Source organism: Phalacrocorax carbo, chromosome 4 (assembly GCF_963921805.1).
Source record: "Phalacrocorax carbo chromosome 4, bPhaCar2.1, whole genome shotgun sequence".
Taxonomy (NCBI): Eukaryota; Metazoa; Chordata; class Aves; order Suliformes; family Phalacrocoracidae; genus Phalacrocorax; species Phalacrocorax carbo.
In genome coordinates, this window is record NC_087516.1 from 63,644,614 (window position 1) to 63,669,920 (window position 25,307).

A 25,307-nucleotide genomic window follows, 5' to 3' on the forward strand; every position below is an offset into this window, starting at 1 on the left:
CAACAGACAAATGGGAAGACAGTTATTTTATGTAGTTCTCCCACCCTTACTTGTTTGCACTCTTATCTGGGAAGCTACAGGGTTTTTTTCCATTTTACTGGAACCTTCCTCCCCATCCCAGTGCATGCCGTAAAATTCTCTTTTCAGCTAGGGTGTTGAAAACCAAACAGTCTCTCCATTTACCAACTTGTGTCTTCAGGTGCTCACAACTTTTACAGAAGTCTTTTCTAAATATTGTTCACATTCTTCCTACAGAGATTTTCCAGTTATGGTATGACAACTCATCTACAAGCTTGGTTTCACAAAGGAAAAACCAGAGGAAGAGAGGAGACATAAGTGAGCAGTGTATGGCAATCAGAGAGATGCAAGATAAATGCAGCAGCCCAAGGGACAGATAAAGAAAGTGATAAATGTGAAGCAGAAATACTCAACAGATGTTCCACACTTATGGATACTTCCCCAGTAGGATAATATTCAACTTTCTAGAGCCTAATTTAGCTAGCTTAGTCCACCATAATCAAGGAAGAAAAAAAAAATCCTCTAAAAGGAGATTCAGAATAGAAAACCTTTATTACAGTTGGTAGTTAAGCGCAGATTTCGTTAGATGATATGAATACTGTCCCTGAGTCTATCCATCTTCAGTTATACCAGTCTACACCTAGAGGCTCACGCAATGATGTTATATGCATGAAAATGGCAGATAATAGGCCTATTATGAGACGCTTCAGATCTCTACAAGCAAGCTCGAGAAGAGGGGAAAAAAAAAGTGTAGTTATTTTCACAAGGTCCAACTGTGAACAAGTGGTATAATAGTAAGGGATAAGGTCTGTCCAGCCCTACACACGGTGTGTCTTACCCTGATGCCTAAGGTTGCAAAGAGGTGCAGTTTGCACAGCTTCTCCTCCTTCCTCCATCTCACACAAATGAATGCCTGGAAGGATGTGTTTGTTCTACTGACCAACATCATTCTGAAAGCCTCTGAATAAGTATGAGCAGTTGCAAGTCACTTTGAGGACTTTTCAGCAATCTCCAAAATAATCCCAGCATCAGAGCGTTTGAATATGCACCCAGAGTTTGGTAATCTACTAAGCAAAAACAATATACACCAATCACGTCAGGTGCTTTTTTCTGCTTGGCATCACTGTGCCATCAGGTCAGCAAAAGTCCTGCACAAAAAGCAGTAACTCCTGTCCATTACAGCCTATATTTGTTTCTCTAGGCTGCAGACAACTGGCATTGTAGTGCCATTTGAAGCTTAACATGGAAAAGATTGGCACATTTACATACTCATCCTCCCCAAACCTAGTTACTCACTCAAACTGTGTTTGAAATAACAGAGGAGAGACCACACCCTTCAGTACTTACAAAATTAGAAAAGAACCTATGCTACAGAAGTCAGGAGTCCAAGAAAGCACGATTTTGGGCTAATTGCTTTTGCTATTCCAGTTGATAATACCAAAACCTCAAGCCTTAATATTAGAGTTGGGAAGGAGTTTATAGCAGCAATCCAAGAACTAAAGCCACAGATGTGACAACACTGCCCAATCCAAATAGCAGCTTGCCAGTCTGTGCATTTTGTAACACTTGTTCTTATGTGAAGAAAAATTGGTCTTAATTTATGGTCTCCAGACACAGCACACACTAGGAGGAGAACAGCAGGAAACTTACCAGCGTGAGGCAGTAATCAAGAGGAACAGCACAACAGAGCAAGTAATAAAAAGGCACAGAAAACTAGAATTTAGAGGAAGCTTAAACCTTGGGAACAGAGTTATGTGGCACACTACTATTTTTGGCCACAGTATTTCACAGAATTCAAGATACCAGTAGTGGGTTGTAAATTGCTTAAGTTGAGGCAAGGAGAAAATTCCAGCCAGGTATAATTGTAATTAACTTTCTAAAATTGAAATTACCCTGATTAAGCACCTACTGCCAAGGCTGGGGTTTTTGTTCAGTTTTGGTTTGGTTTTGGGTTCTTTTGCACATCCACATATAATGACACATTCATGTTATCTGCATGCAGACATATGTGCGCATACTGGAGCTGGAGACAAACATCTGCTGGCACCTTGCACTTCCGAACATACTACAGGAAGCCTTATAGATTAAAAGAAACAATTACATTTGAAAAAGCAGAGGTTCAGTTGTAATGATAAAAGTACTTGCATCTTCATCTCCAGAAGTAACATCAAGCCACCATCTAATAAAAGTTATTCTTTAAATTAAGTATTCTTTTTTAAAGTAAGCCTGCATTTCCCGTGGCAGTTCTGAAGTAAAAATAATTCTCTACCTCAGAAAAAATGCAGATACACTTTTTTTCCACTAAATTGAGACAACACAAATGATGAAGATGGTTAAATACAAAACTGAAAGGTATTTCCAGAAGGATTTTACTCATATAATTTATTTTTTAAAAAAAAAACACAAATAGCTGTTGACTGCAGGTAAACACTGAACAAAGTGGTACACGGAGAGCAGAGAACTTTTGAATCAAAATACCATCTTATATTTAAGTATTATGCCAATGGAAACCAGCTTTTACATAGCTTAAAGGAAAGGGATACTGGTTTAAGCCTGTGTGTGTAAGACCACACGCTACTTGTTAAACCCTTCACGTGGTCAAGAGACAGAGGTCCGCCAGACGGGGCCTGGATGAGAGAAGCAGCCGAACGCTAAGGTGACCTGGCAGCAGGATCCCCTGCCGCCTCCCAGGGCGGGACTCGGGTTACACAGCAGTCCCAGCGGGACTTGGCCCTGGCAGGGAACCTCACATGAACTGCTTGAGAGATCCATAGGGTTCACCCTGGACTGAGGCACACTTGATACGAACAGTTTACAACAGTCTTCTCTGGTGACCAGTGGCACGAGGGAACTGTTCTCAGAAGCAAGTTTTAACGTCCCAGAAATGTCAAAGGAGATCAGGGAATGCTGAACCGGGGAGAACACTCCCTTGCTTTAGAAACTAGTAATTACTGAGGGGAAGTACAGCTTCTGCTGCTTGATATGAAATGCTTCAGCTAACACGTGATATCCTGATTAGAGGTTGGAAGGAAGATGGCTGAAACAACATGTAGAAGTTTCTCAACAATTTTATATCCCACAGGTTTGTTTCCGCCAGCTTCACCACATGGCAAAGAATAACCACTGCAATGAGATTTGACAAAGGACACCTGAAACGACCCTCAGAATCCCTTACAAATATCAGTGTAACAGAAGTGTTGTTCTAGTACTGTTTTCTTCAGTATGTTGCCAGAGAAAGTAGGTCTAAGAAATCAATAATTTCTAAATAGCACACCCACTTCCAGTCAACAGTTACATTTCCTCTTATAAAATAGCGACCACTAATTAAGTGAAATCACTGTGCCTAGAACTAGATGCTCAGATTTGATCCACTTATGCACATTTCTCAGGGAAGATGCTAGCTGTTTCCTCTTCAACAGAGCAGCAGGTATTCACTATATGGAAGATCCTACCCTATCCAACAATTAACAGATATTCTTAGATAAGCATTGTGAAAAGAATATTCAACCACTTCTGGATACAAGCAAGTGCCCACTCCTTAAAGGGAAATTTTGTGATTGCTTTGTAGAGCAGAGGTAAACAATGCAAGACATTTAAAAATATCTTGCATCTCTTGACAGCTTTAATTCACTAACTTAAACTTATACCAGACTACTTCCTTTCTAAATGAAATGGTTTAAATGTTCATAGAATCAATCATAGAATGATTTGGCTTGGAAGGGACCTTAAAGATCATCTAGGTCCAACCTTCCCTTTTGGTGGAAGGAACACCTTCCACCAGACCAGGTGGCTCAAAGCTCCATCCAACCTCAAACACTGCCAGGGGTGAGGCATCCACAGCTTCTCTGGGCAACCTGTTCCAGTGCCTCACCACCCTCAGAGTGAAGAATTTCTTCCTTACATCTAACCTAAATCTAACCTCTTTCAGTTTAAAGCCATTACTGCTTGCCCTGTCATTACAGGCCCTTGTAAAAAGTCCCTACCCAGCTTCCTTGTAGGTCCCCTTCAGGTACTAGAAGGCTGCTGTAAGGTCTCCCCACAGCCTTCTCCAGGCTGAACAACTCTCTCAGCCTGTCCTCGTAGGAGAGGTGCTCCAGCCTTTGGATCATCTTCGTGGCCCTCCACCAGACTCGCTCCAACGAGTCCCTGTCCTTCTTATGTTGGGAGCCCCAGCACTGAACACAGTGGTCCAGGTGGGGTCTCACCAGAGCAGAGTAGAGGGGCAGAATCACCTCCCTTGACCTGCTGGCCACGCTTCTTTTGATGCAGCCCAGGATACAGTTGGCTTTCTGGGCTGCAAGCACATATTGCTGGGTCATGTTGAGCTTCTCATCAACCAGCATCCCCAAGTCCTTCTCCTCAGGGCTGCTCTCAATCCATTCTTGGCCCAGCCTGTATTTGTGATTGGGATTGCCCCAGCCCATGTGCAGGACCTTGGCCTTGTTGAACTTCACGAGGTTCCCACAGGCCCACCTCTCAAACCTGCCAAGGTCCCTCTGGATGGCATCCCTTCCCTCCAGCATGTTGACCACACCACACAGCTCGGAGTCATCAGCAAACTTGCTGAGGGTGCACTCAATCCCACTGTCCATATCACTGACAAAGGTATTAAACAGCGGTGGTCCCAATACTGACCCCCAAGGAACGCCACTCATCACTGGTCCCCACTTTGACATCGAGCCGTTGACTGCAACTCGAGTGCGACCATCCAGCCAAATCCTTATCCACCAAGTGGTCCATCTGTCAAATCAGTATCTCTCCAATTTAGAGACAAGGATGTCGTGCGGGACAGTGTCAAATGCTTTGCACAAGTCCAGGTAGATGACATTAGCTGCTCTTCCCTTATCCACCAACACTGTAACCCCGTTATAGAAGGCCACCAAATTTGCCATAGAAATGGAAATTTTTAAGGCTCTAGGTATTTTAACTAATACCATACAATTAATTTTTATATGTAAATAGTCATAGTCACTTCAAATATACTTACTTGTACTTTTTATTAGCTATATTACTTTTAGCAGATTGGACCAAGTGTTGTTTTAAAATGTTATTCATAATGGATCATTTTGCAGACAAGCACAGGAGCTATTCACACATTAATTAAAATCCCATTCATACCTAGCCCCTTCACAAAAGTCAGCCATTTGAAGTGCTGTACCATTTTTCAAGTTCATTTGTTAAAAAGCCAATTAAGATGCAGCCATTCCTCACTGGAGTCACCAAGGAAAAAAGTAAAACCAATTCCAGAATCTGCTAATACTTTTCAAGGTACTGTGATAACCTACCATGAACTAGCAGTCAAAATACTTTTAATCTCAGTTTGACCTGTGTTTTAGATATAACCTCTTAAGTAGATGTTTGTTTTCTCGAACACAGTCAAATGTAGGGTGCAGTAAAGACTCCATGTTTACATCAAGCTGAAAACCGCTTCAGTGGGTTCCATACTTGCTGCACTGAAGTCTTCCCCTCCAAAGCAAGAATTAGACTGAAGTTTCTCTTTCATGATAGGCTGGCAAGTTTTTTGTTAACTGAAGACACCAGATGCAAATGTTTACTGCTTTCCTATCAATCAAGAAATTGCAATTGCTTTATGTGTGTCCCTTCCAACTTCAGCTGAACAAATCAAGGGTATGAGGATAAACCATTGCTCTGTCCTTACAGGTTAGCATGGAAAAAAAATTGCTAAAAAAATCAAGCTAAATTATAATCCTGTATTTTGTGCAATTTATGGATAGGTTTGCATTTGTATTATCATGATTTTTTAAAAGTACTGTAAACCAAAATATTTCAAACACCCTGACAGTTCAAAATACTGACTATGTAGCCACTAATTGTTTGATACCAATTTGATGTTTCACTGAATTTTGAAATTTTTAGGCTAGTATATCCTTAACACTGAGATCATGACAACATTTTAGTTGCTATGCAAGATTGAAGGGTACTGAGGTACCCATCTGCCAACCTGACAGGGAGTCACGAGAGGTATGCTGCCTTCCAGGAGCCACAGTCTGAGACATTGCTGAGAGAGTGCCACAATTCATCAGGAAAACAGACTGCCATCCACTATTACTATTTCATGTAGGCATGAACGACACTGAGAGCCGTAACCTGGGTAAAATCAAGGAAGACTTTCGAGCCCTGGGGGAGCAAGTGAAAAACATTGGCGCCCAGGTGATCTTCTCTTCCATTTTGCCAGTTCGAGGAAGGGAGCAGCCAGAAACAGGCGCATAATGTATATCAACTCCTGGCTACGTGGCTGATGCTACCATGAGGGGTTTGGCTTTTATGACAATGGGGTGTTCTTCAATGACAACAACATGCTAGGGAGGGATGGAATCCATCTGACTAAAAGGGGTAAGGGAATCTTCAGCAGTAGGCTGGCTAACTTGGTGAGGCAGGCTTTAAACTGAAGGACTTGGGGAGTGGGATCCGCTGCGAAAACACTCGCACCAGCACATCCAACGTGGGAGTAAGTCAGGCCAAGCAGTGTGGTGATAAAGGTTCCTTAGCTGTCTCCCAAAAGGTGAAACAAGAGAGTAAACACCTCACATGTATGTACACGAATGCATGCAGTCTAGGTAACAAACAGGAGGAACTGGAGCTCCGTCCCCCCTCAGAAGGGTATGACATCATAGGAGTAACTGAAACATGGTGGGACAACTCCAATGACTGGGGGATCACAATGGAACGGTTACGGGCTCTTTCATAAAGACAGGCAAGGTAGAAGAGGTGGAAGAGTTGCACTCCACATTAAGGAACACCTTGAATGTATCGAAGTGAACTATGGTGATTGTGACTGCTCTATCGAATGCCTCTGGGTTAAAGTCAAAGGGGTCATCTCCAAGCAGGACCTCACAGGGGGCATCTGGTATCAACCTCCTAACCACAATGACGAAGCTGACAAAGCGATATTTGGGGCACTAAAGCAAGCTTCTGGCCAACAGAACCTGGTCCTGATGGGTGACTTCAACTACCCAGACATCTTCTGGAAGAACAATACAGCAGCTCGTATGTCATCCACCAAGTTCCTGGAATATATAGAGGGCTGTTTCCTGATACAAATGTTAGATGTGCCAACCAGGAAGGAGGCGCTGCTGGACTTGCTATTCACAAACCGAGAAAGCCTGCTTCATAATATCTCGGTTAGCGATAGCCTTGGCTGCAGTGACCACAATATTGTGGAGATTGGGATCCTGCTGAGTGTGGTAAAGGTCAGCTCTAAGACACGGGTTCTCGATTTTAGGAGAGCAAACTTCAATTCATTCAGGGATCATTTGGGAGGGATTCGATGGGAAGCTTCCATGGATGACAAAGGAGCTAGTGAGTGCTGGGAGTTCTTCAAGAACTCTCTATTGGAAGCACAAAGCCAATTTATCCCCTACAAAGGAAAGGGAAGTAAGCAGAGCAAGAGGCCCCCTTGGCTCAACCATGACCTCCTGGGTCTACTCAAATCCAAAAGGGAAGCATAGCAGAGATGAAGAAGTGGAGGGTTATCCATCGAGAGCCACAGGGGCATTGACAGAGTGTGCAGAGATGCAGTTAGAAAAGCAAAAGCCCAACTCAAATTAAAACTGGCTGTAGACGTGAAAAATAACAAGAAAGGTTTCTTCAGACAAGTCAACCATAAGCAGAAAAAGAAGGAAAATGTAGGCCCACTGTTAAACGGAAAAGGAGAGTCAACCACCAATGATGCTGAAAAGGCAGAGGTCCTCAACACCTTCTTCACCTCTGTCTTTACCAACACTGTTGGGTCCCAGGCTTTGGGAAAGAAATTTCCGATTGATCCAAATACCAACCCACCATCAGTGAAGGAAGAGTTTGAATTTGAATTATTACAGGAACTTGACCCCCTACTAATCCATGGGCCCTGATGCCATCCACCTGAGGGTGCTGAGAGAGCTGGCTGACGTCATCGCAAGGCCAATCTCCATAATCTTCGAAAAGTCATGGAGAATGGGGGATGTCCCAGAGGACTGGAGGAAGGCAAATGTTGCCCCTATCTACAAGAAAGGCTCAAGGGAGGATCTGGGTAACTATAGGCCCATCAGCCTTACTTCAATCCCTGGGAAAGTTATGGAACGAATCCTCCTGGGGGCCATCACAAGTCAAATGAAGCACATGATTGGGAAAAGCCAACATGGCTTCACTAAAGGCAGATCGTGCTTGACAAACCTGGTGGCCTTCTATGACAAAGTGACTTGCCTGGTTGACATGGAGCGGGCAGTGGACATTGTCTACCTGGACTTCTCCAAGGCCTTTGATACGGTCCCCCACAGCCTCCTCCTGAAGAAATTATTGTGTTATGGCCTAGACAAGGGGTCTGTGCAGTGGGTGGGGAACTGGCTGACAGGCCGCACCCAAAGGGGGGTGGTAAATAGCTCCTTTTCCAAGTGGCAACCTGTCACAAGTGGAGTCCCCCAGGAATCGATATTGGGCCCAATGTTATTCAGTATCTTTATAAGTGATCTGGATAACGGCATCAAGTGTAGTCTGATGAAGTTTGCGGATGACACCATGTTGAGTGGGGAAGTAGACACTCCAGAAGGGAGAGCTGCTCTGCAGGGAGATCTGGATAGGCTGGAAGAGTGGGCCAGCAAGAACCTTATGAAGTTCAACAAGGAGAAGTGTAAGGTCATGCACCTGGGAAAACATAATCTGAGAGTGCAGCACAGACTGGGATCCACCTGGCTGGAGAGCAGCTCTGTGGAAAGGGACCTGGGGGTCCTGGTGGACAGGAAGCTCAACATGAGGGAACAGTGTGCTGCTGCGGCCAAGAAGGCCAACAGGATGCTGGGTTGCATCAAAAAGGGCAACACAAGCAGAAATAAAGAAGTCATTATCCCACTCTACTCAGCGCTTGTCAGGCCATACCTGGAGTACTGTGTACAGTTCTGGTCCCTGCTATACTAAAAGGATGTGGACAGGCTGGAAGGGGTCCAGAGAAGGGCCACCAAGATGATCAAAGGACTGGGAAGCCTGCCATATGAGGATAGGCTGGGAGAACTGGGTTTGTTCAGCCTTGAGAAAAGGAGGCTCAGAGGGGATCTCATCACCATCTACCAGTACTTAAGGGGTAGCTACAAAGAAGATGGAGACTCCCTTTTTACACAGAGTCACATGGAGAGGACAAGGGGGAATGGACACAAATTGCTCTTGGGGAGATTCCGATTGGACACCAGAGGAAAATTTTTCACAGTGAGGACAGTCACCCATTGGAATAATCTCCCCAGGGAAGTGGTTGACTCGGCCACGTTGGACACCTTCAAGAGTCGTCTGGACAGGGTGCTGGGCCATCTTGTCTAGACTGCGCTCTTCCTAGAAAGGTTGGACTAGATGATCCCTGAGGTCCCTTCCAACCTGTGATTCTGTGATTCTATTGAAGTTAGATTGGTCAGAACAGCTGTAATTATTTAGTGTGAATATCTTAGGAACAGCCAGTGAAATAAAGTGTTTAGATTCCTTAACAAAGCCTTAAGAACCAGGTCACTGAAACAGCTGTTTAACCGATCACATCACATGCTCACCTTAATAGAAGAGAAACAGAATGGGGCAGTAAAAGAAACTTTTCATTCTACTAGTTCTAGACAGTAACTGGTGCCACAGGCAGCATGCTTTTAGAGACCCTGACTTAATAAACATAATTATCTTATGCTCATGATATATCAAGCTAAGACCTGGATTAGTTTCCCTGCAGGACAAACTCCATTAGAAATACTGACGCTTGTTCTTAATGTTCTGTAGTAAGAGGCAGAGTTTTAGAACCCACAACACACACACACACTCAAAAACTGCGTTCGTAAGTTAACCTTGCACTGCAGCAGCTTCTGAGTTAGCAGCATCTTCCGAGTTAGCAGCATCTTCCGAGTTAGCAGCATCTTCCGAGTTAGCAGCATCTTCCGAGTTAGCAGCATCTTCCGAGTTAGCAGCAGCTTCCTGCTGTGCTTCCTCCACAGCAGGGGATGCCTCTGGAGCTGGTAAGTCATTTTCCCCTCCAGTTTCTGGGGATGCCCCAGCACTCTCATCCTGTGCTGCAGGTCCAGCAGCAGCTGCTGCATCAGCCTCTTCCGCGGCTGTCTCTGCTTCAGCGACTGCAGCCATCTCTTCTTCATCACCTTTTAAGGATGTATTTAATACAATAAAGAGAGTAAAATGCATGCATGCAACACAAATTCACCAACTACTTCTTACCCTCACCCTCATTTAAATTTAAAATGGGAAACTACGCTTTGGGATCAGAATTTACTAAGTCAAGAAATCAGTAATTAATCCCCCCATATTGCCTAATGTAGTACCAAAAAATATGTTTACAAGATAAGGAAACCATATTCTTAATTACCGAGTTTCGTAACTGCTTCAGTGTAATACGAAAAGGAACTGTGGCTTAAAGCAAGTGGGTGCAAGAGATGAGAGCGCAGGGAAGGATCAAGAAGGACCAGACCAAGTGTTGCTTCAAACCCTATAGGCTGAAAGGGCCAGTGATAACGCGCACATGGGTGACACAGGGAGCAGGATTCTTGTTCAGTTCGCACCCAGCAGTGGCGTTACCACACTGGGAGCAAGACATTTGCCACCACACTGAGAAGGTCTGATGGAGTTTACTATCCCTCAGGTTCATAGCTTAGAAGCACTGCAGCCCGAGGTACGGCTTCAGTTTGCACAGGGCTATTTTCAAGGTGGCTGACTAGGCTGGCAATAGCTACAGTAATGCCGAGCCCAACAAGATATCAGTTTTCAGCTGGGTTTTGTGCCATCTCTTAGCTCTACGCTGCCACAGGTACTCTGCTATCTCTATTCACCCTGCTGTGGGTCAGGCTCTTTAGAATCTGAAAAACCCAGTGCTTCCCAGTCATGCATTACTTCAAACTCAGCTGAGACAAGTCATTAAAAACTAACAGCACAAGGCAACAGAGATGCACAATCACCATGCAAACACGCGCTAACATCACGTTAACAAAAAAAAGTTATGCACCGAGTGTTTGTTGCAGGTTTACCACTACAACCAACTCACCATGTGAAAAAAAAACAGAACTGGAAATAAAGTTTGTAATACAGTGTGAACTAAGTGAGAATAGAAAGGAAACATCTTAAAGAGACATAGTCAGAATTTATTTTAGTCTTTTGTATCTGATAAAAAACCAAATGGGTCAATTTTAGTTCTTGGTTTTCTTAAGCTAGTGCAAGGCTATTTTTGTGTGTTCAGGTTTAAACACAAGACTGCTCAAAGCTTTATTATTATTTCAAAGCTGTTCAAAGCTGTATTATGCAACCTGATCATGTCCCTTTAAGAGAATGCTAAATTTCAATACAACTAAATTGATTACACAAAGAACAGACTAACAGCCAAGCTCAGCATTCAGCACACTTTATTGGACAGTCAAATATAGAGGGCATTCATTCAGAACAGCCAGCTTCTCCATCTCAGAACTGCCTTCTACAAAGCAGGTTCAGTAATAAGCTCAATATGGTTCAGCCTTGCAAACGTAGGTAGTTCTGTTAAAGTCTCACAAGTATGGAGTTTTACAATAGAAGGTATAAAGTCATCCCAAGGTAGGCTGCAAGGTACGCAATGGTGAACGACTGTCCTTTGTTTGTATTTAACTTCCTCAGGTTTGGAAAGAGATTTCCCTTGTATTTTAGTCTGGAAAGTGTAAAAGCAGGGCATAGATTAGAAAGATTGAATCAGCTTGCATCAAGTTAAAGAGAAAAGTCATTGCTAAAAAAGAAGGAAATCAGGAAAAAGTTTAAAGGAGACACGTGTAAATGGAAGACAAAACTCAGTATTTGCTAAATAAGTCAGCAGAATGTTCTGCAAGGCAAACGTCATTTTACAGTTCAAACGATGTCCCAGATTTCCTACCGCTACTTCAAGTCAGGCCTCTGCCAGGGGCTCTTTTTAATCCCTCCCTACATTTGAGAGTAGCTTTCAGTTAAGAAGAGCTACAGAAAATTTGCTATTAGATCTTTTTTCAAATGTCTAATATCATTAATTAAAATACCATTAAACATCATTTCAACCCACTAATAAACAAACAAGCCTAGAATAGTATTTGAGCATTTATTTTCTTTTGACAGCCTTGTTTGCTACAGGTAGTGCTCTGAAATAGACATTTGGGGTTTGGGCACATGGGGAGAATCTTCCTCATGACGAGAAACCACAAAAATCATGTGGATCAGGAGAGTCTCTCTGTGATCAGCTGGTCCCTAGTAGAGCTTCCAGCTAGAAAGTTCTTCTCTTACCATAGCACATGTAGCAAATATGCCACGAATGTGCTGCTTGGCAGACTGCTTCTCTGTCCACCACTTCATATTGTTACCAACACTGTTTTATAGCTTATTTTAAGCTTGATTTTATGTGACCCTAAAAAATATTAGATTACTTTGATAACAGAATTCTCAATCGCTCTTATCAGCGATGCTTACTGTGAGGAAGTGTAAGGACTAACTGAATCTAAATGCATGGGGAAAGAAGCTGCAGTGGCACTTCTGGGAAAAGCAACACTATGGTAACACTGTGTGACAAGATACGCACGAAAATATGACTATGCAGGGAACAGGGGAAAAAGGGGAAGAAGAGAGACGTTCATTCTTTTGAGAAAGCACACAGAGGATTCCACAGGAAAAGTAAGAACAGAAACCTCTTTTGGGAGGACATGGTTGGGAAAGAAGGAGGATTTTAAAAGGAGCTGATTCAACAGTAGTTTTGCACTGTGAATTGGAATTAGCTACTCCAAAGTCCAATTGAAAACTCTGGGCTGAGCATTTATTCGGAATTCCAATATTGAAAACAAGTTTCAACTGTGTTCACTTGTATGGGCCTCAGAAATGTTTTGGATTTCTTACTATCAGTAATAAGGAACGCAGCAATCATCTGCCATTGGTTGTGACACTTATGTCAATTACTAAGCAGCGTAAGGCATCAGACTATGGGACGTCTGGAGCATGCCCAAATCAGAATTAAGTAAGCTGCAGAGCACTGAGTACTCTTACCCCAGCCTCGGGCAACACAGCTATAGCCGTTAGTGGGTCACAGCACCACTGCTTCTGTGGGTATCCCACTCAAACAGTTTGGTAGGCTAGGGTTAAAACTCAGTACCTTGCAGAAGTGAACCTTAAGAGAAAAGAGGGAGTATGCTGACATCATTTTGAGTGGCCTGGAAGGTTCGTTAAATGCTTGCATACCTACCATGTTCTCCTGACTGTGTCAGTCAGAACATAACAAGCATAACCCTCATTTCTTCTCTGAACAGCAGTGACTAGGTCACTAGGAGAAAATACCTACTGTGGTCCTGGGTAGATTTTATATTTCAGGGACAAGGATTGCATTAAAATTGTGGCCAAATTCTCAGCATTTAAAGAATTAAGTTTAAAATCCATTATGCTTCCAGCTGCTTAAGAGAAAGGAAATTAAGGTGTTTTGCCATTTTAAATCTTCAAATCTGCAATTTTACAGCTTTAAGACTAAAGAATGTGTTTAGATGTGTGTGGAACTTTAAGACTAACAACTTCAAAAGAAATAATTTTCCAGGCAGACAATTCAAAGCATGTTCTCACATTGAAAACAAAACTTAAACTCAGCTTACTGTATTCTATTCTTTGTGTGCACACAAATATCTTAAATCAACTCTCTAGATGTCAGCATCAGAAAAAAAAGGGAACAGTTTCAAGTGACATGGCTTCATTAATTTATTCATTTTTTAAAATAATTAAATAAAAATATAAAGATCCTTAAGAAGTCATTTTTTCTAATTGCTTTTCCTAGCAAGGCCATGCTTGCCAAAGTTCTAGCTTTTATATTAATGCCACCATAACACTAATTGATGTAGACAGAGACGACATTCCATTACAAGTATTTGAACTAACACGGTCTAATTATTTAAGCATGAAGAGCTAAGTAAGGATTTGCCATACATTTAGGTGGTGTCTGCTTTTCACTTAATCCTAAATTAAAAAGGACAAAATCAAAGTGTGGGACAAGAAATGTGTCCAATTTACAATATTTTTTTAAAATGTAGGGTTTTTTCCTATTGAACTGTGTTCCCTGATGGCACGTGGCCTGGAGCCAAACCGTTGACCGAGAAAAAGATATTATCTCCTTCCCCGTCAATGAACAGAAGAACAAAACTGATTTTGACAGCATTATGCATTTAGTCAAGTTTCATTAAGCTTCCAGTAAATCAAATGCAAATACCCAGTATACAATTAAGGGCTCACACATCAACCCTTTCCAGCCAACAAGACTCCTGCAGGTTAATCACAGGCCAGATTCACTGCCTACATATTAAGTCCATTCCCAAAATTTGTGCAGAAGTAGCTTTGTAACAGAAAACTGCACAACCACCTTTGTCTTTACTCCCACTCACAGAGCTCAGAAAAGGACTTGGACACGGTTAAGGCCTGATTAGACCACCTAGAAATCTGTTCCAGATCCTCATGTACCCCAGGGAACAAGAGAGAAGAGCTCAACTCACCCTTGCTTGACCAGGGTTTGTTTTTCCGTGCCTCAGCTCTCTCATGAAGAATATTTATATGTTCAATATAGTTGCTGCGGGATGAACCGACTATTCTGTAGGCCTGAAAGGAAATTATACCCGAAGTTATTGCTAGATCTCTACAAAGTTACCAAACAAAAAGAGGGGAGAGGGAGAGAAGGGTTTTTAAGCCTTTTAAGCCAGTGCTACTGCTCATCTTAAAAAGCATATCAAATTATGCTAAACAAGGTTAAAAAAAAATCTGTTTTGCTATACTAACATTTTATACATTTCATATTTCTCCATTGTTAGAAAACAAATACAATATACCATGCAGCTTTTGAAGTGCTGCGGTAGTTCAGGAATTGAACACAGTATTTTAAAAGTCAATCGGAGTCAGATTATATAAAAAAAAAAAAAAAACACTATGGTAAAAAGGTGACAGCAAGAGAATTTATTATTCCTCCAGATATGCAATCATGGACATTTGATATTTTGAACAAGCAGAAGCTACTTACCGTTCAAGAGGATTATTTTGTGGGAGAGTACTCTCTGGGATGTACTAGTCACTATCTCAAATCTGGGGTGGGTGAAAGGAAGCTATGAAATGGAGGCTTTAGGGACATGAAGCACAGAGCCTGATATATTTAGATGCAGGGAAGAGAATGATTGCCGAAACGCTTGACAGAAGCAGATGTTTACAAAACTTTAATGTGCTTTTTCTAAGTAAATAATATTCTTATCTATCTTTGTGCCCCAATTAATGAGGTTCATAATCTTCCCCTTGCGGTTTCAGACAGCTTACTTCACATCTGCCTTGCCCGCTTTGAGACATTCTTAATGTTTGTGGTTGACAAGAAGAGGCAAGGGGTTAGAGGCGGGTGCCTTATGCCGTCTTTGGACACATCCATTTCACATAGTTTTAAATACATTTTCCACTAGGAATGACAATAGCACTAGATATCAAAGTAGCAATAAAACAAGCAAGCAATAGGCATTCAGTGTCACTAGTTCTCTTGAACTGATTTTTAAGTCAGACTGTATTTAGTTTTATGCTACGACATCCACTCTGTATTGACGGTTTGCATCTTGACCATATTCCTTAACCCAGAACACAACTTATACCACGGCAACTCGCACAGCACAAACAGATCCATTCCCAAACACTTACGTAAAATAAGCCACCAAAAGCAGCAACACCGGCAAGGAGATAGTAAATCATGCTCTCTCCAGAAGAGCCAGGAACACTCCCAGATGACATCTGGCGAAGAGGCGCTATAAAAACCATTATTGAAATTGATGTAAGATGCTACTAAAATACAATCACAAAATAGAATGACAGAATCTGAACTTCACATGGGAAAGGACAATTTAAAAAGTTGTAACAAAATGGAGAGGTACAGCATAGCGACGTTTAGTACAAGTGAGTAACACAGGATGTGGTGCCTGAGTGACATCCATGGCTGAGCTCTTCCTAAGAGTACGATTTTCTGTGAACTACACTAAAAAATAAGCTAAAAAGTTCCTGCCTAAGGTACTTGAAAGAATTGATCTGTCTTGCTGCAGTCACAATCAGCAGAGGTAACAAATCATCTTCAGTTTAATAACAGATCATTTAAAAAAAAAAAAAGCCTTTTCCTTTGAATTCATGTTCTTTAATTCTCAGACAGACTGCTGACATTTACACATTCATAACTTCAAGTATTGGCCAACAGGGCAGACAGGCAGGATTACACAATTTTATCCCTGATCGAGTATGCATTCACTGTAACAGCAGTGTTAGCCATTTATTTTTCTTCCCTGTTTCTGTAGCTTTGATGCTTGCTATGGGCTTGGATTTTTCCATGCATATCAAAAAGAGACCTGTGAAACCCACATATAATTCTGTTTGCCAACAAAGCTTTCAGCTGAATTTCGTGATTTCATCCCAGATGAGTAGCACAGATGAGAAACACTGCATTGAAAGGGCGCTCTAAACCTAAAATGGGTCTGAGGTTGCAATCAGTAGCTGCAAAAATAGCCTCTATCTCAAAATATTGCCACCGTGTGCCAGATTATGTTTAGCATCATCTGTCTCGTGACACACTTTTCAGGCTCCTCTTCAATCGCCAGGCACCCTAATGGATCTTCTTACATTCACATATACGTTCCGTGGTGGTTTCTCATGAGTACCTTCTTCCGAAACGCCGGGCATTATAGGTGGGAGAGCGCTCGGCGAGCCTGCAAGCCTCCCACGCGGACGCAAGGGGTTTTTTGATACCGGTTACACAACTCCTGATGCGCCAAAAGCCATGGCTGCAACACACCAGGCTGATTCACGCTCCCTCCCGGCAGGGACAGACAGACAGACCGACCCCTAAGGAAACCACTGCTTTGACTATCCACCCAAGGTGGGGGGGGGGGGGTTTATCCCCTTATTTATTTTCTCTTGCGGGGTGGAGGCGAGGGGAGCGGCGGACCCCCGCTGCGCCGCACCTGCCCGCCGCCCAGCCCGCTGCCGCGGCCCCACGGAGCCGCTCCTCCTGCGGGCGGCCACCACCCGGCTCCCCGCAGGCGGGGGCTGCCCGCCGGGGCGCGTCGAGGGGCACCCAGTGCCCGCCAGCGGCGGCGGCGGCGGCGGCGGGGGGCGATGACCGAGCGCCCGGAGCCGGCTCCCGCTCTCCCGGCCGCCCCCTCACGCCGCGGGGAGCCGCGGCCGAAGGCTGTAACGGACCGTCCCAACGGCCGCGCCGCGCGCCCGCCGCACCTGCGTGTCCGTGTGTCCGACCCCCGCCCTCCCGCCGCCACAGCCCCCGGCCCGCGACCTTCGCCTGTCACCCCCGCCCCGCCCGCCCATCTGTCCCCTGTCGTCCCCATGACCTCTACGCGGCGGCGGGTCAAGCTCCCAGGCGGCCCCCGCGTACCGCGCTGCTTGAGGCGGCTCGCGGCGGAGGGAGCCCTGCTCAGGCGAGAGGCCAGCGCCTGCGAGGCGGCCCGGCAGAGATACATGGCGGCGGGAGCCGAGCCGAGCCGAGCCGAGCCGAGCGGACAGGTCGAGCTACCGGACAGCGGCCGCGGCGGCAGACGACACCGATCCCCCCCGCCCCTCTCCCTGGAGGGGCGGGGACACAGCGGGGAGGGCGCGGCCGGCGCCAGCCCCGCCCCCGGGCCGCGTGTCCCGCGCACCTGTGCGCGCTCCCGCCCTCCCGGCGGGGCCGGCGGTGTCCCAGTGCGGGGGCGGCGGGGCCCGGCCGGGGCCCTAGGCCTGCGCTGCGGGTGCACCCGCGGGGCTCGGGGCCGCGCATCGCCGCTGGAGCATCGGCTGGGAAGCCAACGGCTGGCACTCGGCCAGGGCGGGAGCTGCTGCTGCCCCCAGAGCATGAGGAAACACACCAGGGGGTGCACTGATCAAGACAGCAAGGAACCTATCACTGCTTTACCAAACCAGAAACTTCTTGCAGAGTGCTCTTTTGCCAACAATTCCTGGAAAGAAATCTGGAGAAATTAACTGAATTCACAGCAAAGGGCACACAAACACTAGGACAAAGGACTTCCAACAGCAAGATGCTTGGGTAGGTAGATCACTGCTGTGGGATCCTGTTAGCTGTTAAAGTCACGGCACCCCAGGGGCAGAGCCACACAGCTGTCCTCCTGCCTGCATGGTTAGATGCTGCCCCCCACTACCTGTCCCTCCTCCATAAATAGCTTTGGTGGTCCCTCAGTGATCATTTAACACCATATTCTGCCAATTGTCGTTACCACATCTTTCTGTCCTTTGACTGACCTTGATGCATGAATGTGAAGACATAAGCCTTGAGGCAGCAGCACTCACATCGGAGACTGACGCCAGCTGCGCAGTCTCATTGGTGAGGTTGCAGGCACCTTTCTGGCAGCGAGCAATCCAAAAAGGCAGGCAGGGGAAAGCCAGCCTCCCCTTCCCGACAAGCGCAGGAGCCCAGGGTAAGGCACCACACACACTCCCCCTCTACCACCCCACAAAAACAGCAGAGAACAGGCACTACCCCCTCAGCTGCCAGCTACTGCATTCTCAAGGCCTAGATCCCTGGAGAATAGCAGGGCACAGCTCCGCTAGACAAGCCTCAGATAGCTGCAAGACAGAAAAGAAGCTGTGCCCGACAGGACCTACACAACAGTCATTGAGGAAGGGACAGACTGATGAGCTGCAGGTCAGTTAAACAGTCTCCAAGACTGAACTTTCATCCTCGCTTTCTGAAAACACAGAAGGCATTTCAACTTTGTGTGCAGTAGCAAAAGCAAAGCAAACTTCCAGGCAAGGAAAAATAATGAAGACCCACACAGAATGTAAAGGTTGGCCATGTCTGATTTTTGTTGTCTCCAACAAAGCTTCATTTCTGTTCTGGGGGGGAAGGGGGGAAAACCCAAATTAATCCAGACCACAAAGGACTGAAGAACAGCAACACTTGGGGAACTAGATCACGCTTGCAAACAGATGTGTAACTTTAATTATGGCATCTCTAAGTCATTAGGTCAAACTTTGAAAGTCTACCTGGTCAAGACTGAGATTAAAGCTGCTGCTTTGATGTGTGAAGTAGAAAATGCCCACTTCGGCATCTGTACAGCTTAGTTTTACTAGGTTTCCCATAAACCCCATTCTTATGTTTGCTTCTCACTTATTTTATGAATTTAGCAACAAAAATGATGGCAGGGCAAGAGTACGCTTAACTTCTGGAATATTTGCTGAACGTTTTCTGATGCCTAATTTTATAATACACCTCCCAAAATAAGAGAGTTGTGAAAGTAACACTGATAAACTACAGAACAGAAATGCCACATAAAACACCTTCAAGACCAGAAGAATGAAATATAAACAGCTAAAGTCTTCATAAGTTTCTTCCAGACTTTATAATTCATTTCATAATTCTGCACGTGAAATGTATGAACATATAGCTACTTAGATACTTCATACTTCTGCTGCGCTCCTTTATTTGTAGATCAACTGGTGATCATGTCACTTCTTCCCAAGTATATAGTCAACCTAAGAAAGAGGGGAAAAAAGTCTCAGCAACAAGGATAATAGATACAATTAATACAATTAGAAACGTCTCACAACATACTGTGTTTTTAGCTCGCGAGGAATATTTATAGGAAAAATAATCACGGCAGTACAAGTTTTTCTAAACCTAGTTTAAGCAACTCTTTCACACGGCACACTAATTGCTCTGAGGCCGTAATCCCCAACAGGATTCTTAGCTGGCAGAAACACAATTGTGCCTTTTACATTGAAAAGGAGAACAACCACATATGACTTGCACTATAATGCAAGTCTACGGGTATTGACTTTAAATCATTCTTTACAACATACAAGTGAAACTGAGAAAAATGTTTCCCACTGTAGACCTGTTAAAATAAGAGAGAAGCAAAGACGAGCTATTTTTAGTGACCTTGATCTCTTTGCTACTAAAGCACTCGTAAGGTGTTCTCTTTGCAACCTAAATTTATTATAGGCAGCGTAAGAGATGTGTTATTTTCCAAAAGTTTGCATGTCCAAGACAGAAAGCCAGCAGTGAATATGGACACAAATCAATATATAAAAATATAAATCAGACACCTTCTCACTTTAAAACCAGGAATGACTTAGAATAGCAAAAGCTAAGACATAAAGTATAAAAGAAAATAATAAGGGAAGAAAATAAGTCAGTCCAACAGCTTGATTGCTAACAGAAGTCAAATATCTGCAGAATTTGTGTTCAGCCAAAAGCATCCGTATGTACATACTTACTATGAACAACCTGTACACTTATGTTGTGCCTCTTTTTTTCTTCTTTCATATTCCATTACATCTTCATTATGCTGCTTGAAAAGCTATAAAACAGCAGTATGTGATAAACAGCCATACAAGGCCCAGCCAGAACCAGAGAACAAAAAGATTTATACAGAATATAGAATTCCCATTATCAGCATGCAAACCGATACATAACCGGGACAGAGTAAATTATCAATTCTCCCGCGAGGCTTTTTTTTTCCCCCCCTCACATCTCTCATGTATTTTCTGCTGGCTGATTGAGGGGGGCAGAGGTTCCTACTGTCAAACAATCCACCTCCACCCCAAAACGAGGGAAAACTCCAAAGGGAATCCACCCCACCCTGAAAAGTGTTGTCATCATGGGGCGTGCTGCTTATCCTGCATATTTCCTGCTGAGAGCTACTACACCCTACTTGCTTTATCAACATCGAGCCTGAGAGTTCTCTGAAACAGGGAACACCTTACACCTGCATTTTGCTCAGGAAAAAGGGGCCTTAGTTACCTACGGTTAAAAAATTAGAAGACAAGATATTAGTAGTCTGATAAACACAACATTATTTGGGCACATCCCTAGGTCTTTTTCTTTGTTTAAAAAAAGAGCCACTGGGGAAAATAACATTAAAGCCTTAAACCAACAGGCTTGAAGAATTAATGCTTCTGTGGTGTGTTGCAAGTTTGCAACAGAGAGAAGATTAGTAAGTTGTGTTTTTATTTTTAAAAACGAACAACATAAATTTGGGAAAACATAACTAATCAACACATCATGCTTCCATCTTGACATCACCTGTTAACCCCATCAACTAAGAAGGCTGTAGTCATGGTTTGAGACTAGTCAAGCTCGACAAAACCAATCAAAAACACTTACAAGAGCCCACAAGGCAGCAGAGGTGCTAAAAGCCAAGCCGACTCCAAACCAGTTTGGTTGGTCATAATTACGTCTTTTTGCAACAAACGCAGAACGAGTAAAAGCTAAAAAGGCAGAAGATTACATACATGTTAGCGTTTCACAGGTTTTAGACTACAAAGTCAGTTACCGACACTTGTACAATCAGGGGAAAAAAAACCCAAACAAACTGCAGTTTAGAAAAAAAACCAAGCACATCCAGTTATCGTGTATAAACGGATGTACTGTGGCGTGTATCCCCTGACGTGAGGGAGAGGAGCAGGCACTGCCAGAAGCGCCGAGAAGGGCCTGTTCTCCCTTTTCTTTGGTCTGCACCTTGGGTCTTGCTCCTGCCTCCGCCGCCTCTTGCCATCCCCTCTGGAAGGCTCCTGTCCCCGGGCCTTCCTGAGGGGTGACGGCAGGTCCCCCCAGCCTGGAAGCAGCACCAGCTTAATACAGAAAAAAAATCAACAATATCTAACTAGCTTGTATTAAACACATAAAAAGAGGCAAATCGACACCGCAGTTGCTGTAGTCCGAGCCACGAGGGGAGGAGCGCTCCAACCAACGGGCAGGAGGCCGCCCCCCGCCAGCAGCCGAGATCCCAGGGCGGCAGGGCACAGGCTCCTGCTCGCCTGCACTGGAGCAAGATCGCCGCCACACCGAGTCCCGGCGATGTGGGCCCCACTCCGCTGCTGCTGCTGCTGCTGCTACCGCCGCCACCGCTCACCGAGGCTCGGCCCTCCCGCCACCAGCCGCACGCCCTTCACCGCCCTCAGCGCCGCCGCCGCCGCCATCTTGTCGCCTCGGGCCGGCACCGCCCACCGCGATGGGGCGGCACCGCCCCTCCCTGTACCCGCCCCGCCCCGGCAAGGCACGCACACGCCCGGCGGGGGCGAGGGCGGGCCCGGCGCGGGGTCGCGGCGCATGCGCGGTGTCGGCCGTGACCCGGCTGGGGAAGCCCTTCGTGGTGGCCATTTTGGCGGCGCCTCTCTCCGGCCTGCTCAGTTACCACGTGAGCCGCCGCCCGGGGCTCGGCGCGGCTCGGCGCGGGGCGGCCCGGCGCGCAGACGGCGGCCGTGGGGGGCCGGGACGGCGGCCGGCAGGAGCGCAGCGGTGTGAGGGACGGGAGGACGGGCGGGGGGGGTGGGGAGGTGAGGCGAGGCGGTGGTAGAAGCAACAACAGCCAGACTCCGGCGGGGAGGCTCCCGGTAGCGGCGACCGAGCAGCGGGGACGGGACGCAGCCCGCCCGCACACCCGCCCCCCCCCCTACTCGGAGCCCCTCGGCGGCGCCGGAGCCAGCGGCGGGGAGGATGCCGTCGGTCAGCCTGCCTCCCAAGGAGAACGCGCTCTTCAAGCGCATTCTGGTGAGTGGCGGGGCGGGAGGCCCGGGATCGGGGCCGGCGGGGCGGGAGCGGGGATATGTGTGTGTCGGCGGCCCCTGCCCTGGCTCATCCCCCGGCGGTGGTGGCGAGCAGAGCCCCGGCGCCATCGCCCCGGCCCTGGCGGCGCGCCGGCCGCCTGCTCCTTCCTGCCGGGGCAGGCCGGGCGGAGGGGCGCCTGTCACCGGCGGCCCGCGGAGGGGCGGCGGCAGCGGTAACCCTGCCTGTCCGCCCGCCCGCCTCCGCCGGTGCCCGCCGCCGGGCAGAGCCGCGGGGCCACGGCCGGGCCCGAGGGGCTGCGCCCAGCCCCGGCGAGGCTCCCTGGGAATCCCACCGTAGTCGCAGGTTCGCCCGCTCGCCCTCCCCAGCCCCTCTGCTGACCCGCCCTCCCTCCCCTTCCTCTTTTTCTTTTTTTTTTTTTTTTTTCCCCTGAAAACTCAGATCTTTGCCGTAGAGAGCAGCCAGATTTGTTGGTCGGTGGGGAAGATGGCTTTCAAAGGAGGAAGTGGAGAGAAGGACGAAGGTTTTGAAGTCTTTCCGAAGTTTAACTTAGAGCTAACTCTCTTGTTAAAGTTTGACGGTCGGGTTTTTTTGGCGGCAGCCGGCACGCAGAAGAAAGAAACTGCGGTGGAATTTAGGCAATAAACCTGGGTTTTACAATGAGATTAAGATCGTGTACAGTCCAAATACCGCCGAAGTGTATGCGGTTCACTTCCATCTTAAGGAACTTGTACTGGGTTTGATGTGGTGTTGCAGGAACCTTCTGTTTCTAAGGACTTGGGGTGAATTGAAAATGACAGAAATATGTTAATGAGCAGCTCCAGTGGATTTATTTAGGCGATTCTGTACTCTGGGTCAAGCACTCTATTGTTTTCTCTCAAAAAAGTCACTTTTTTCTAAAAACCTTATGTCTTCTTTCAGAGAGGCTTAGGCTACTATTTTGGATCCCTCCAGAGATCAAGCAAGATGAATACTGTAGTTGTCTTGGAGTCACACCACTCTTATGGCTCTGTAAATTTCTGTCGCATGAGGCAGGGGGGATGTGTGTACTCTTCCATCGCTTCTTTTTTCAAAACATTTTGTGAAAATGAAATAAATTTGTGGAACTGGAAATCCCTATGTACAGGCATCTCGTCACGAGACACGCAGCTTCAGTTAGGGTTAAAAAGTAGATACAGTGAACTGTAAAGCTTATTTCTACTTGGAAAAATTCAGTCCTGCTTGGGAGTTGGTAGGGCCTTGTTCTCAGTGTGTAATTTTTAACGTATTATGAGCTGGGAAAGTAGCAGCCTTGTTGCATGTTCACCTGTCTTCCTTTGCATTGAGGATGGCTCGTGTGGTTACAAGACAAACTGAATCGAGGAGCCTGTCTGTGTTTAAAACTTACTCGTTTGGGGTTTTTGTGGTTTGGTTGTTTTTTGTTTTTTGTTTTTTTTTTTTTCCTGGGCTTGGTGCATGGCTGGCTGAGTATTTGTGTGGAGGGCGGGAACAAGGGAAGAATAAGAGTTTCTTTGGAGAAAATGCTGTCTCAGCACATGTGAATTGAATAAAGCTTCACAGTTTGGTTCAGGTCTGAAAAAAGAAAGGTGTGCTCCAGTCCAAGCAGATTTCTGTAGACTGAAGCAGTTTTAATTTTGTCCTTTTTTAACTGAAAATCTTTAATAGAAATACAAGAGTTTCGGGTACTGGGTAGGCTAAAGGTTATTTTGGCATTTTGATGTCTTCCGGTCTCTTGCAGGTATGAGCCTGTGACATGTAGTCCAGTGTTAAGACTGCCGTGTGATTAGTTGTCTTTGTAACACATGGTGAATAGAAAAAGCTTGAAGTTGTTTTTAATCACACTGAAAATTTGGCTAATGAGCTACTTGTCTTCCTTGTTATGGGTAATGACCCTACTTTATGAAGTTTTGATTACATGTTTGACTTGATGAAGTGAGATGTCTTTTAGAAAGTCCCATTTATCAATGCAAGTCCAAAGAAACATTACTTCCCTACTCCCGTGTCTTCATTCCACCTCCCTCTTCCTGCAGCCTCTCCTCAGTCTACGCCTTCTTTTCAGAAGACTGTAACCCTTCATTATGCCGTGTCCTCTGCCGCCTCTTCCTTCGGCCCAAAGGTGGCTGAATAGCAGGTCACTGGAACAGGCTCCCCAGGGAAGCGGGCACTGCACCAAACCTGTCAGAGTTCAAGGAGCGTCTGGACGATGCTCTTAGTCATATGGTTTAGTTCTGGGTAGTCCTGTGAGGAGCAGGGAGTTGGACTCGATGATCCATATGGGTCCCTTCCTACTTGAGATATTCTATGGGTCTAAGAGGAGCCAGGGGCTGCCTGGGCCGCTGGCTTCCCAGCGGGACCTCTGAGCCCCTGGCCAGGTAACAGGTGGTCAGATTGTCTGGCCTTGGGTGGGCACGTGCTGTCTCCTAGCCCTGGCAGACCACCGAGTTGGCCTGTTGAGCGTGCCTGGATGAGACTCTTTCCAGCAGATGGTTTGAGAACCAGCCCAAGTGGTATTGAAAGGATATATTACCCTTCAAATAAATCATTACTGGTACACAGGCTGTTCACAGAAATACTAAATCATTCACATTCTGATTTTCGTGGAAGTAGTAAACACAGGAGTTACGTAGGTAACAGCCTGGTATTTTTGTAAGAGAAGCATAAAATGAAAACAAGCAAATGGATTTTGTGTGTGTTTTAAGTTCCTGAGGCCTCAGTTCTTTGGCATTTTTAAGAGGTATGCCTGTAATGCAAACAGTAGGTGTTAAGGTCTTACAAAAACTACACTGAGCTG

The 25,307-nt window shown here is 45.7% G+C and overlaps 3 protein-coding genes across 4 annotated transcripts in view; 1 reads left to right on the forward strand and 2 right to left on the reverse strand.

The window, feature by feature from the left end:
* Positions 1-2,383: 2,383 nt before the first annotated feature.
* Positions 2,384-17,608, reverse strand: MGARP (mitochondria localized glutamic acid rich protein). Its single transcript, XM_064450195.1, has 5 exons — positions 17,390-17,608; positions 15,658-15,761; positions 14,487-14,589; positions 7,927-10,130; positions 2,384-6,522 (listed from the first exon to the last, which is right to left on the reverse strand). The coding sequence occupies exons 1-4, from the start codon at positions 17,472-17,474 to the stop codon at positions 9,820-9,822; spliced, it is 603 nt and encodes a 200-aa protein (XP_064306265.1). The 5' UTR covers positions 17,475-17,608; the 3' UTR covers positions 2,384-6,522; positions 7,927-9,819.
* A 2,617-nt stretch (positions 17,609-20,225) lies between these two features.
* On the reverse strand, positions 20,226-22,077 carry NDUFC1 (NADH:ubiquinone oxidoreductase subunit C1). Its single transcript, XM_064450196.1, has 3 exons — positions 21,864-22,077; positions 21,116-21,219; positions 20,226-20,309 (listed from the first exon to the last, which is right to left on the reverse strand). The coding sequence occupies exons 1-3, from the start codon at positions 22,060-22,062 to the stop codon at positions 20,226-20,228; spliced, it is 387 nt and encodes a 128-aa protein (XP_064306266.1). The 5' UTR covers positions 22,063-22,077.
* A 62-nt stretch (positions 22,078-22,139) lies between these two features.
* Positions 22,140-25,307, forward strand: part of NAA15 (N-alpha-acetyltransferase 15, NatA auxiliary subunit) — a 39,774-nt gene continuing 36,606 nt past the window's right edge. The window contains exon 1 of one of the 2 annotated variants that reach the window (XM_064450193.1): positions 22,140-22,501. In XM_064450193.1, the coding sequence (XP_064306263.1) occupies positions 22,448-22,501 (54 nt within the window). In that variant the 5' untranslated portion in view covers positions 22,140-22,447. The remainder of the gene's footprint in view (positions 22,502-25,307) is intronic. The other variant, XM_064450194.1, reaches the window with a different exon arrangement.